Source organism: Zophobas morio, unplaced genomic scaffold (genome assembly GCF_036711695.1).
Source record: "Zophobas morio isolate AGI-343-1 ecotype UQ-CSIRO unplaced genomic scaffold, CSIRO_AGI_Zmor_V1 ptg000005l, whole genome shotgun sequence".
Lineage (NCBI taxonomy): Eukaryota > Metazoa > Arthropoda > Insecta > Coleoptera > Tenebrionidae > Zophobas > Zophobas morio.
In genome coordinates, this window is record NW_026972110.1 from 13,044,456 (window position 1) to 13,056,992 (window position 12,537).

The 12,537-nt window shown below is 35.8% G+C and overlaps 4 protein-coding genes across 5 annotated transcripts; 1 reads left to right on the plus strand and 3 right to left on the minus strand.

Annotated features, from left to right (window-relative positions):
• Positions 1-122: 122 nt before the first annotated feature.
• Positions 123-1,303, minus strand: LOC135122802 (coiled-coil domain-containing protein 28A). 2 transcript variants are annotated; one of them, XM_064047237.1, is made up of 3 exons: positions 1,059-1,303; positions 845-1,010; positions 123-641 (listed from the first exon to the last, which is right to left on the minus strand). In XM_064047237.1, the coding sequence occupies exons 1-3, from the start codon at positions 1,191-1,193 to the stop codon at positions 355-357; spliced, it is 588 nt and encodes a 195-aa protein (XP_063903307.1). In that variant the 5' UTR covers positions 1,194-1,303; the 3' UTR covers positions 123-354. The 2 variants fall into 2 exon arrangements, with proteins under 2 accessions (XP_063903307.1, XP_063903306.1); XM_064047236.1 differs by having other exon boundaries at positions 123-683; positions 1,059-1,299.
• Positions 1,304-1,332: 29 nt separating this feature from the next.
• Positions 1,333-1,986, plus strand: LOC135122803 (partner of xrn-2 protein 1-like). Its single transcript, XM_064047238.1, has 3 exons — positions 1,333-1,632; positions 1,681-1,811; positions 1,875-1,986. The coding sequence occupies exons 1-3, from the start codon at positions 1,457-1,459 to the stop codon at positions 1,928-1,930; spliced, it is 363 nt and encodes a 120-aa protein (XP_063903308.1). The 5' UTR covers positions 1,333-1,456; the 3' UTR covers positions 1,931-1,986.
• Positions 1,931-3,761, minus strand: LOC135122801 (aladin-like). Its single transcript, XM_064047235.1, has 5 exons — positions 3,569-3,761; positions 2,970-3,515; positions 2,667-2,920; positions 2,253-2,615; positions 1,931-2,201 (listed from the first exon to the last, which is right to left on the minus strand). Exons 1-5 carry the CDS (start codon positions 3,686-3,688, stop codon positions 2,012-2,014), a joined length of 1,473 nt encoding a protein of 490 aa, XP_063903305.1. The 5' UTR covers positions 3,689-3,761; the 3' UTR covers positions 1,931-2,011.
• Positions 3,762-9,328: 5,567 nt separating this feature from the next.
• On the minus strand, positions 9,329-12,482 carry LOC135122806 (coatomer subunit beta'). Its single transcript, XM_064047243.1, has 5 exons — positions 12,348-12,482; positions 11,947-12,298; positions 9,688-11,896; positions 9,521-9,632; positions 9,329-9,467 (listed from the first exon to the last, which is right to left on the minus strand). The coding sequence occupies exons 1-5, from the start codon at positions 12,348-12,350 to the stop codon at positions 9,432-9,434; spliced, it is 2,712 nt and encodes a 903-aa protein (XP_063903313.1). The 5' UTR covers positions 12,351-12,482; the 3' UTR covers positions 9,329-9,431.
• Between the last annotated feature and the right edge of the window lie 55 nt (positions 12,483-12,537).

The following is a 12,537-nucleotide window of genomic DNA, read 5'->3' on the forward strand; positions in this document are numbered from 1 at the left end:
AGTCCCTATATTTAGTAATTTACAGAGACTTTAATATGTACATATTAAAGTCTCTGGTAATTTATGGACCTTGTAAAAATTTGAACAGCGGCAAAAAATTCCATTTCAAAATTATACACATATTTACTTGTTTCATAAACAAATTCGTTCATCGATATTTATTAACGCAATAAGAATAACATACATACAACAAAATAATATTGTTATAAAATTACTTGGTATAAAAAACAAAATTTCGATAATGTACGAACATAAATATTTAAGAATTTCATTTCCGTTTTATAATTAATTTATTTGTCTATATATTTCACTTGATAAAAAAGACGTGAAAAACAGCAAGCCCTTTGATAACAACTATTTGTTGGTATTGCTGTGTAGCGCTTCTATCGAAACACTTAATTGCTCTAGTCGTTGGATCAGCTGACTCATGGTGTTTTGCGAGCGAAGAAGATTTTCATCATCAAGTGATGGCACAGTGGCGGCCCCTAAATCGAAGTGAAGTTTGGCTAGTTTTTCTTGTTGTTGTCTAATGTTGGTCATTTGTTCCATGGTGCATCCACTACCGAACGCTCGAAGTTTACCAGAATGAAAATCCGCCAGAAGACCCAACAGAGCCTTTTCCATGTGTCTCACGTCAGGCACTTCAGAGATAAAACAATGATGTCGGGCATTTGTATTATTGTCTGCATGCAGGTGCAAAAAAATAAAACAAAATAAAAGTAAATTAACGAAAAATAAAGAAATAGATAAACGACAGACAGAGAGTGAAACATAAAGTGGAAATAATACAAATAATGTAGTACTACAAAATTATCTAAAAAATAACGACCTGTGAAAGATTTACCTTTATGCACATTTCTAGGTCTGGCTGTGGCAGTTTTGGTAGTGTCTCGGTTTATGCGTTTTTCGTTTACAAATGATACCTTCGAGTTGGTTGGGTGGACATTGAGGTTGTATCGAGCTCCCATTTTGGTGACTGAACTATGGCTAGTATTTTCGCTTGACGACATCTACAATTAGTTTGTACAGAACGGAGTGAGTGGGTTTTTAAAAATTACTTTGTGGCTTCGAACGGGAGATATAACTTTTACTTCATTGATGTTCTCATCCTGAGCTGTACTGTCATCGTTTTCCCCGTCCACGTCGCTTCCCACCAACTGTTGCAATTCCGACGTTTCTATCCTTGATTCCATAATTGTTTACAACAATAATTAGTATTTGTTTATGCAAAAACGATGACGTTTTATATTATTTAGTTTTAAATTGTCACAATTTTAAGGTTAACTTTGGAAAAAAAATGACCGACTTGGACATTTTATGTTATTGTTAACAACAGTTGGCTGCATTGAGAGTTTGTATGTCAAAAAGTGTCAAATGTTAACCGCAAAAACATAAAAAATTATCGTAAGTAAAAAGAAGTAACTTCACAAAATTTGACGATTGTATTTGATTCAACATGACTCAAACGTACCCCACTGATTGGGATATTGAAAAATATAGAGATGATACAGATCTGGAAGAGCATTGGCAACTGCGTAAAGAATTTATGAAAACTCACAAAGGTAACTTTCCCGAGGACTACCTTGTCGCATTAGCCACAGCTTTTACAAATATTGAATTTATGGGCTGCAGGTAAGATCGCTGAAATTGTGCATGCCATTATTAACCCACATTGTTTAGTTATCCAGCAGCAGTTATGGCTAGAGTCGCAGAACTTTCAACAGATGTAGCAAAAAAATACAGAGAAGTAAAGAAAACGAAGTTACAACGAACGTTTGTTTCTGCCTCAAATGCAGCAGAAAATAAAGTCAGTAAGTTGCAATCACACTCATTAAATAATTACATACATATTTAAACCCCATTTTTCATTTTAGAAAAAAGACAATCTGATCCAGGGACCTATACAAGCAATAAACGGGCACGACAATGATTATTTTAAATTTTCTTTATTAAATGTAATAAATAAGTCATTTCTTTGATGTAAAATTACTTTGTTACAAAATCCTAAATATTAACGCGAATTATTAATTGAACGCACAGAATGGTTAACGTTAAAATCATTCGCTAAATCAGTATAAATAATTGGAAAGTGTTGAATGCGGCCGCTGGACCAAGCAATAGTAAGGCAAGCACCAGGCTTAAAATTTTGTTGGAAAGTTATTGCAGTTGGCACTTCTGCAGCCAAACCCACAATCAAAGAACTGCAAAACAAATGGTAATAAATCAATGTAAGTTCAAGTACACCAATTAACCTGGCAATTAATTGAAGCAAAGGGGATGTCACAACATTAAAAATGGCGACACAGTTCGTTTCTTTAAAGAACACCGCCAAATGAGTTCCTTTTGGATCAGTCTCCATGCTTTGTACAGTCCCTCCAACTGCAATGCCTTCTAAATCTAATTTGGTAAGATCAAATAATGGCACTGCATGATCAATTGAAGTGTCTGAATTGCTTGTAAATATCTGGTCACTCTTTATTGTCAAACCATAAATTATTGACTCAGTGTTGGTGGCAAACAATAAATGTGTACCACAACTTGACCAACACGCAGACTGAACGCGCCCTGATAATACAGTCCAGCGGTCACTCTCCCAGTGTTGACAATCCCATATTCTATAAAAAATGAAACATTACAAGTTAAAATACAATAACAAAAATACAAACTTAAAAACAATTCCACTTGACACACTTAAAAGTTTGTCTTTTGCTGGAGACCATTTTAAAAGTATATTTCCAGATTCTCTGGACCCTTTTAATATACTAGTTTTATTTAATTCAACATCCCAAACAAGAATGTTTGAATCACGCCCTGCTGCACTCACTAAGATGCTACCATTAGGGCTCCAAACTAGACTCATCAACAGTTGATGTTCTACTCTGTGCAACATTACAGTGTTGCTTACTGAAGGTCTTGCAACCTGAAAAAAAAATCATTACACATTTGTATTTTTTTGAATACTAAGTTACCAGTGAATTAAAGTCTACATTCCAAATAATGATTCCATTTTCATGTCCAACTGCTATCTCTGTTAAAGACATTGGTCTCCACGCCAAACACACAACGTTCTTTTGTTGCTTACATCTTAAAAGTGACACAAAATTAGTATCACTGCAATAAATCCTTACACTGTCATCATTAGTAGCCACTGCCAATCGAGACGTGTGATGATGCCACGCAATGCATCTTACTAAATTGTTTGCCCAGTTCCTTGTTTGGCACAATTCATCAATCAATTCAGGCCCATTATACTCTAAACTCGGATTTAACAGCAACTGAACTTTCCTAACGTACTTTAAAACCTTCAAAACCAACAAAGCACTATGTGAAATAACGAAATGATGGTGAAAAGACGCAGTTCGCAACACTTCTTGAATTCCCTGCTCTGAATACACCTGCGTCAGTTGTTTTAAAAAAGGCACATCCGTTGGTAGGAATAACGCTTTAATTTCATCGCCTAATGCCGTGTGATGTACCAAGTCTCGAGTTACGTGGATTTTCGGGTGTTTATCAACCTAAAATTTGTTTGAAGATTTCAAAGTCGGGTTTCTAACCTAGCATAATTTACCGAAGTAGTAAATGAAGATACGTTGGCGTATTCGTAGTTCATACATTGCATTCGGCCATTTATCTCGCATAAGGTTATTTCGCCATCGTTGGGAACAGAAAAATCTTCTAGATTTCTCATTTTGTGGTGTATTAACTGACCTCACTTTTTTAAACATGTGTCAAAAAGTCTGTCAAAATGTAGAAGCGCCACCTATCTGCGCGGTAGTAATAAAAGTTTTTTGGTTTTTACATAAAACATTTTTTCGCGATTAATTAGTTTACAATAATAATTTTTTATTGTTCAAATATTAGTAAATAAAAATTTAAAGACTGAAAACTGTTCTTTTTTTCAATCCAATGTTGATATGTACAACATAAACTATAAAATAAAAAAAATCTGCTTCTGAGTTCTAACCGAAACAGAATATTAAGACTATTTAAAAACTATTTCAGAAAAATCTTAAAAAATTTAACCAATGCTAAAGATGTTGGTTATATCTTTCTATCTTTGTCAAAATGTTTTCTTTGCCCACTCACTTTGATTAAGGATGCCAAAGTTTTAAATTAGAGCACAGCTACATTTCTACATGTATGTCATTACTGTATTATTAATTATGGTGCTCATTATAATGTCAGCTCTTGAATAAAAATTATATCTGATTTACTTATCAATCTTATTATTTGGCACATGCATGTGCATGTGGTTATTTAAATACATTACTCTTACAATACCGGGTGTCTGGAAAACGGCGGATTAATGGGGGGTTTCGGGAATCCCAAAAAAATATAAAAAAATTCTTTATGACATAGGTTACGAAAAAAACGTAATTTTATAGTAGTAAAATTAGCAACATTGTACGCACCTAATGTGTGAAAACCTCCGGCTCACTTTCTGATTTCTTAGTAACGATAAAATCCATCTTTTATTCTTTTTTAGGACAATAACCACAACAACCAGTAGTCATTATTGTGCATTATTATTAATAAAAGAAGCTGTTATTTTTCGTTAATAAATAAACAAAAAAAAATTAATAAGACATTCATAAATTATAAACAAAAACTAAATCTACAAAAGAAAAATCCATTAAAGGATAACCAATAAACACTAGAGCAGGTGGTCAAAATTCCTGCCTTGTGCATACAAATAAGCTCGTGATGTTCCCAAATTTTGATCATTTTTTGTAAGTTAGTCATCAGTACTTGCTAAGATGAAACTGATTTTGTCAAATGACATATCCTGTAAGAACAGAGAGGGTGGGTGGGCGGCGGGGCTAGTACCTGCTAAGATATAAGACTGATTTTGGCAAATGAGATACCCTCTAACGGGCCAATTTCAAGTTGGTTTGCAATTAATTGCAAGCTGCGTTGCTATGGTAACCTCGCAAAAATATAATGGTTTGTAAAATATTAAGAGTTCTACGAGATCACCATAGCAACGGCGCTTGCAATTAATTGCAAACCAACTTGAAATTGGCCCGTAAGAAAAGAGAAAGTGGGTGGGCGGGGCTAGCAGCTGGTAAGATAAGGTTGATTTTGGTAAATGACATAGCCTCTAAGAAAAGAGAGGGTGGGTGGGCGGGGCTAGTACCTGCTAAGATAAGACTGATTTTAGGAAATGGCGTATCCTCTAAGAAATTTAAATTAATGAAATTATTATAAGAAAAGACCAAAGTCTCCAAAGCATTTTCAAATTCATTCCAAACAGGAATACCTAGATCCCAGAACCTCAAGATTGCTTTAAATTTTTCAAAAGAAAAAAATGCGGTCCTAAAATTAACTCTTAGTTAGAACTCAGGTCAGAAAATAGAACACCAAAGTTCTCCAAAATTGTTTTAAATATGCACAAGTAAGCTCGTGATGTTTCCAAATTTTGATCATTTTTTGTAAAAGTTCGTCGTCAGTACTTGCTAAAATAAAACTAATTTTGGCAAATGATATATTCTCTAAGAAAAGTGAAGGTAGGTGGGCGGGGCTAGTACCAGCTAAAATAAGATCGATTTTGCAGGGGCGGCTGGTGCCAAGGGGCACAAGGGCACGTGCCCCCTCAAAGTTACAACGTCTACGAACACACTGGACATCGCAAGATAGTAGTTTTCAATATTTAAAAAATTATCCGGAAATTTGTGTCATATTAAAAATTAAAACTTACATCTAAAGATGTTGTGTCTTGGATATATGATAAGTTGTTGAAGTGCTGATAAAAGCGGAGACCAAATCATGCCTCATTTAGACGTTTTGTTTACACCGTTGCCATGGAAACCGTGCGTCTAGTTCATTTTCATTCTGTGCGAATGAAATTGTTTGATTTGGAATTAAAATCAGTTGAATATTTAATAAAAAATCGTCCCCTGTCTTCCGGCGGTAAAATTTTAGTGAAAAATTTAGGGAGAGCCACCTCCGATTTATTAATAAAAAAATTGGTCTAAAGAGTTTAGACAGTACTTCCCTCGCTGTCGGAAACTTGACGACTGCATGCCTATTGTGTTTTTTTTCTCATTACATTTTTGTAGTGGGAATTTAAAAAAAAATGTGATGACGTCATCAACATTTTTGCAAGGACACGTATATCAGTTGGGATAGATGTAGTGTAATACTAAGAATAAAATTATTGTATTCCCAAATTTTCGGGAAAATGAATGAGTCGTTTTGAATATTGATTTCTTATAATCAATAAAATAACGAAATAATTTACTCACGTATACGGCGCCGGTGTGTAATATCTAGAGAGCGGATTTCTGTCGGGCTAGGCAAGGCCAAACTCGGTACGGCTCGTATGGGATGCGAATTCATTGCGGTTGCGGACTGCACTTCGTTTATTTGAGATTAGAATAACGCTGTTTCGTTGCACTCTGCTGTTAATTCCCGTTCTCATTTACTTAGCCGTTTGATTAATAAATCGTTAATTAGTACCGATTAAATTCAGTGATTATATTATCTATCACCCGGCGATCCAGCACGTCCCCCCCTATAATCGTGACGTAGCCCGACAGAAATCCGCTGTCTAGTAATATGAGGGGCAACTGAAAATCGTTTATGTATAAACATTCTTAATTTAAGATGACAAGCGTAACAGCATACGTGAGAGTCAAACAGAGAAACTATAAACAAAATGACCATAGGTTTTATTGCTTCGACTTCCGCTTATTATACAAAACATTAGGTTTTATTTTAATTCTTGACGGTGAAATTCACAATTGGTTGATTATAAACATGTCTATTTCGCATTCGCGGAACCAAGTGACCGCATAAAACAAATGCAGGTCTGTAATGCTAAAGTCGATGTAAATAAGCGTGCTACCCTTATGTTTCAACCGAGTTTTTCCTTTAACAAATTTTGTGTCAAACAAATTGGGTTAGTTGGGGTGTAATACTAGTAATAAGTGTTGCCTTTAATTTAATCAATAAAATAAATTGACTTCATTAATTTTTTTGAACCACCTCTTAAGAAAATCTAAAAAATATGAATGGAATGATAAATCACAAGTATAAACTCATCATATTTTTTGCATTTTAGATAGGATTTATTCAGCAAAATTTAAGGGTGACGTCATCAATTTTTTTAGGAGGGATGAACAAATACATTTTGAACAAAAGTTTACCATGCTTATAATAACTTTAAAATATTCCCAAGATTTCAAAGCATTCGGTTTTGTAATTCCTGATTAAATCGATAAAATAAATTCACGCATTCATTAATTTTTTTGAGTCACCCTGCATATGCAAATCCAAAAATATGAATGGAATGATAAATCACAAGTACAGACTCATCATATTTTGTACATTTTAGATACGATTTATTCGGCAAACTTTTGAGCTGACGTCATCAGTTTTTTGTAGAAGATAGCAAATATATTTTGACTAAACATTTATTATGCTCTTTATAACCTTAAAACATCTGCAACATGTCAGAGCATTCCGTTTAGTAGTTCCTGATTAAATCAAAAAAATATATTTACGCATTCATTAATTTTTTTGAGTCACTCTGTATATGCAAATCCAAAAAATATGAATGGAGTGATAAATGACAAGTACAGACTCATCATATTTTGCACATTTTAGATATGATTTATTCGGCAAACTTTCGAGCTGACGTCATCAAGTTTTTGAAGGGGATAACCAAATATATTTTGACTAAAGATTTATGATGCTCTTTAGAGCCTTAAAACATCTGCAACATTTTAAAACATTCGGGTTAGCAGATTCAAAATTAAATTGCAATATGTTGTTTTATGATTTTGATTTTTTTTCCAAAAATCTGGACGTTTCGGGTACAAACTGAATTCGGAGTTGTAAACTACATGTGTAGGACTATGTTATTTTATACAATTTAAGACCCATTTACTATGTACAATTTTGAAGTGACGTCATCGCATTAGTGGTGGGGATGATTAGACAAATTTTGGTTAGCGTTTTACCAACTACATGATATTCCTAATATAAGTACAAAATTTCACAACAATCGGTCCAGTACTTTCGGAGATTATCTGTCTAATAAAAATCCGGGACGGCAGACGGACAGACGGACGGACAGACGGACGGACAGACGGACAGACAGACGGAAATGGGAGACCTATTTCTTCGTATTCTAGAGGTCATGAAAGATCGAGAAAACGTAAAAGTAGAGAGTCGGCCGACGGACTCGATTACAATACTTCCTTTGCTTACGCTCGGGAAGTAAAAAGTGTTCATGGCAAAACGACAGACTTTCATAGATGCTCTAACTTTTAATAGACATAACAAGCATGGTAAATTTTTGTGGATGTACGGTTGTGAAAAAAATAATAAATTGTTTTGTTTGTCTCCTCAGTAATGATTTAAAACCAAAGGTATGTGGACAACTACTTCTTTACTTTCTTGAATGTATTTTTGTATTTATTTCAGTAACACAATTTCGTCTATTAATTGGTAATAATAGCCTGTTTTAAATCTTCTAATTTAACTCATCAATCAAATTGTGTCCCCCCCCCCATTTCAAAAGTTCACGAGCCGCCACTGCGATTTTGGCAAATGACACACTCGCTAAGAAAATAAAGGGTAGGTGGGTGGAGCTAGTACCTGCTAATATGAGCGATTTTGGCATATAACATATCCTCTAAGAAAAGAGAGGGTGGGTGGGCGGGGCTAGTATCTGCTAAGATTAGACTGATTTTAGCAAATATGACGAACGACCAAGAAATTTAATTAAATTATTTTGAGAAAAGACGCTAGGGGATCCAAAGCACTTTCAAATTCTTTCCAAACAAGAATACCTAGAACCTCGGGATTAAAAAATTAACTTAAAAACAGGTCAGGTCAGAATTTTCCAAAAAGAGAACTCCAAAACCCCCAAAATTGTTTTAAATAATCTCCCTGAGCTCCCGAAATAATACACCATGGGTAGGTATCCAAGAGTCGAATTAAAAAAAAAAAAAACTGCAGCACTCAATACTTTCAAACTCGTAAAAAATAAAACATTAAAATATAAAAGCTCAACAGATTTTTTTTAACTGAAATGGTAATTGGGTGACAGAAAGAAAAAACCCCACCGAAATGTGAGAATTTTTTTAACTACTTTTCCCAGACGCACCAGTTGATGATTGCCATCTAAGAGCGTAGCGGAGAGTTAATCCGCCATTTTCCAGACACCCGCTACAGTCACTACAATACTGTCATTTTAATAATATTAAGTGTGTAGCTATACAATTTTATTGCACAACAGTGTACACATTTGAATGTTTTTAAATTTCCCATACGCTGACGTTTCTTGATTTCTCGCTTTATCAATAAATAAAAAACCACAAACTGTATGTAATTTTAATTACATAATTACCTACATAAAATACTCGACAATAAAAAAACATTAACGATTAAATATTAATTTTAGACTTGCAAATTTCAATATTTTAATCACTTAATAAATCGTCGTCAATATTGATATCCTAAAAATAAATGAATTAAAATAGTGGAACATCCATAGGTACAAATAACTTACAGTGGTATCTATATTATCATCAATATTAACTCCTTCCAAATCCAAGTCAAGATCGTCGTCATCGTCTTGTTGTAATACGACGGGTGTTTTCTGTTCACTGTGAGTTTGTTGGCTTTAAAATCAAACAATTTAAACAACAACAAAAAATAATTTTTTAAACTATATACCTTGTCTGTGGCAAATTAAACGCTCCCGCTCCTACCGCAGATTTCATTTCATCCACAACGTTCCGGTCGTGGTTAGGAGTAATTTTCCTTGCATTAATGGCCAACGGCAAACCCTTTTTTCCATCGTTATAAAACTTCTGCGCAGCAATAGCATCATTTAATCCAGGAAACAGATTTTCGTAATCTTTAGGATCAGCGAGACTTTGGCCAGCTTTCTCGTTCGTCGACGACAATTTCGCCTTCCACAAAGCTACGACTTCCGAAATTTTATCAGGTAAGTAGGAACGTGCGAAAAAAGCAGCTTCTGGTAAACGTCCAGTACTAATTAAAATATCCATACATTTGTCCAAATCACCCAAAAGAAAATACGACAAAAACGCCAAATTGTGTTTTCCTTCAAAGTGGGTGTTTTCTCCCAAACTTTTAACTAAATTCTCGTCGCCAGAACTAGTAGCTAACAGGAGCAAGCCACCGTAATCCTGAGCGCGTTGCATACATTCTTTAGCTAACTGCAAATTGTTTGTTGAAGCTGCTAATTCACCCAATTGACTCCATTTCTGGGGATTATTAGCTTCTTGCGCTAAAGTTCGAGCTGTATTTAGGTCTTCTAAAGCTAGAGCTAATTCAAATCTATGTTCAGGGTCAGTGCTTACAGCTAAAGCTTGTTTCTTAAAACCTTGCTTTTCAAGGAAGTGGGCCACTCTAGTTCGGTGTTCTTTAGGAATTGAAGGTAAAACTCTATCAGCTGTGGTGAAGTCTCTCCGCATTACAGCCGTTTGATACTCAAGAACGGATAACAATAATTGATAACTAACTACTCCTAGTTCTTTATCAGCAAGATATAGCCTATCGTCTCTTGGTACGTAACCCAAGACGTACAGAGGTCTGTCTAGGTGTGCTATTGTAACAAGTTCCCCTCCAACAAAGTAATTTATTCTATTAACAGCATTGGTGTAAATAAAACAGTCTCCCACCCAGAGTCCAGTACGAACTGTTTCGCTGACTTCACCCAGGACTTCAAACGCAGCTTCTACACCATCCTCAGCTGTTATTCCTTCTTCTTTTGCTTTCTGGACTTGATCAGAGTCATAAGACAATATATAATAGCTGTCTTCAGTGGCTAGACAAACTAATTTACCACTGTCAGACCAATAAACAGCTCTAGGTTGAATTTCAATCCTTCGAACAAGGTCTAAAGTATCCCAATCATAGAAAGTAAGTCCTGAAACTGACTTAACCCCAAGCAACCACCCCCCAAAAATTCCTTCAGCTCCAAAATCTGGTTTAAAGTTCTTTTTCTCTTTGAAATTTTTGTAAATCCGCACCGTTGATCCCGCTTCTCTAATAGCATACTCACTGGAATCCTGCGCCCATACAAACTCTTGAGCGCTACCAAACGCTTTATTACGCAACGCCATTGCCGTGTAAATAATATATTCCCCATCTCCACAAACCACCACAAATCGTCCATTTGGATTATGTTGTATAGTTTGTGGATAAATCTCACACGCCCCCATATCTTTAATAGCGACAGGTAAACGTTCACCGTCTCTTATTTCCGCACCTTCAGGTAACGCTTTCAGGTTTGCCTGTTGCAATTCAGAGTGTCTGGCCCAGATTATTTTGCCTCCACTTGCATCCATGCTGACGGCAGGTTCTTCACGACCTACTTTCACCAAAATACTACCCTCATCATAACCAATGACGACATTGTTTGAGCCCTTGAGGCAACAAATCGTCCACGCCCTTTCAAACCCATAATTCAAACTACTTTCTAGTCGATGTGTATTGGCATGCCAGACTTTGACAGTGCCGTCTTCGCTTCCGGTTAATACAATTGGTAATTCTGGATGGAAACACACAGAGCTGATGTTTTGAGTATGGCCTTCTAGAGTTTGTACACACGTTTTATTCTGGTAGTCCCAAATCTTGACAAGGCGATCATCAGCGCCTGAAATTATGTACGGTTTGTCGCCTCCGTGGTAATAATCAACGCAATTGACCCCCTTTTCGTGTCCTTCTAAAGTAAAATTGGCAGTGGAGGCCCCCAATTGCCACACTTTCAAAGTGCGGTCGAGAGAAGCGCTCACGAAGGTGTTGTTGTCTTTGGGGTTGATGGCGATTTGCATGACGTAGTGTGAGTGGCCTTCGAACACTTGCTGACACGCCCATGCTTTTTCCCAGTTCCATAGTTTAATCAACATGTCGTCTAAACGTAAACGGTTAGTTTGTTTACAGAGAAATTACAGTGATACTTACCACTCCCTGTTAGAATGTACGATTGAGTTGGATGAACCACTATGCAACGAACATAATCGGAGTGTGCCTCAAAGGCATGCACACGATCTAGGGTATTATAATTGAAAACTCGTACTTGCATATCATCTGAACCGGCAATAATCCAGTTTTTTCGGGGTACGAATTTTGCTGCACGGACTGGCAAATCACATACCTCGAAAGTTTTGACCAGTTGTTGATTTTCGTGGTTCCACACGTTTATATTGCCACTGTATAAGGAACAGAGCATCCACGGTTCCGTGGGGTGTAAATCTACACATTTTACGCGGTCAGACCGTGCCGTAAGTTTGCGTTTTATGTCTAGGCGAAGAGGCTGGAACAAATGGATGAGTACGGTCACAATGTCGAACGAACTGTTTTACCATCTTGTATTTGAAGAACTGTTTCGTTAATCGATTTTAATACTGAATTTCCAGCAAAACACAATTTCCATTTAAAACATCAAAATACGTGGCCGACAACTTGGTGTTGACGTTTCAATTTTGACAGAATTTTCGACAGCTGTATCATTGGTTATAAAACCTATTGTCGCAAACAGTGTCACTTTTTTTT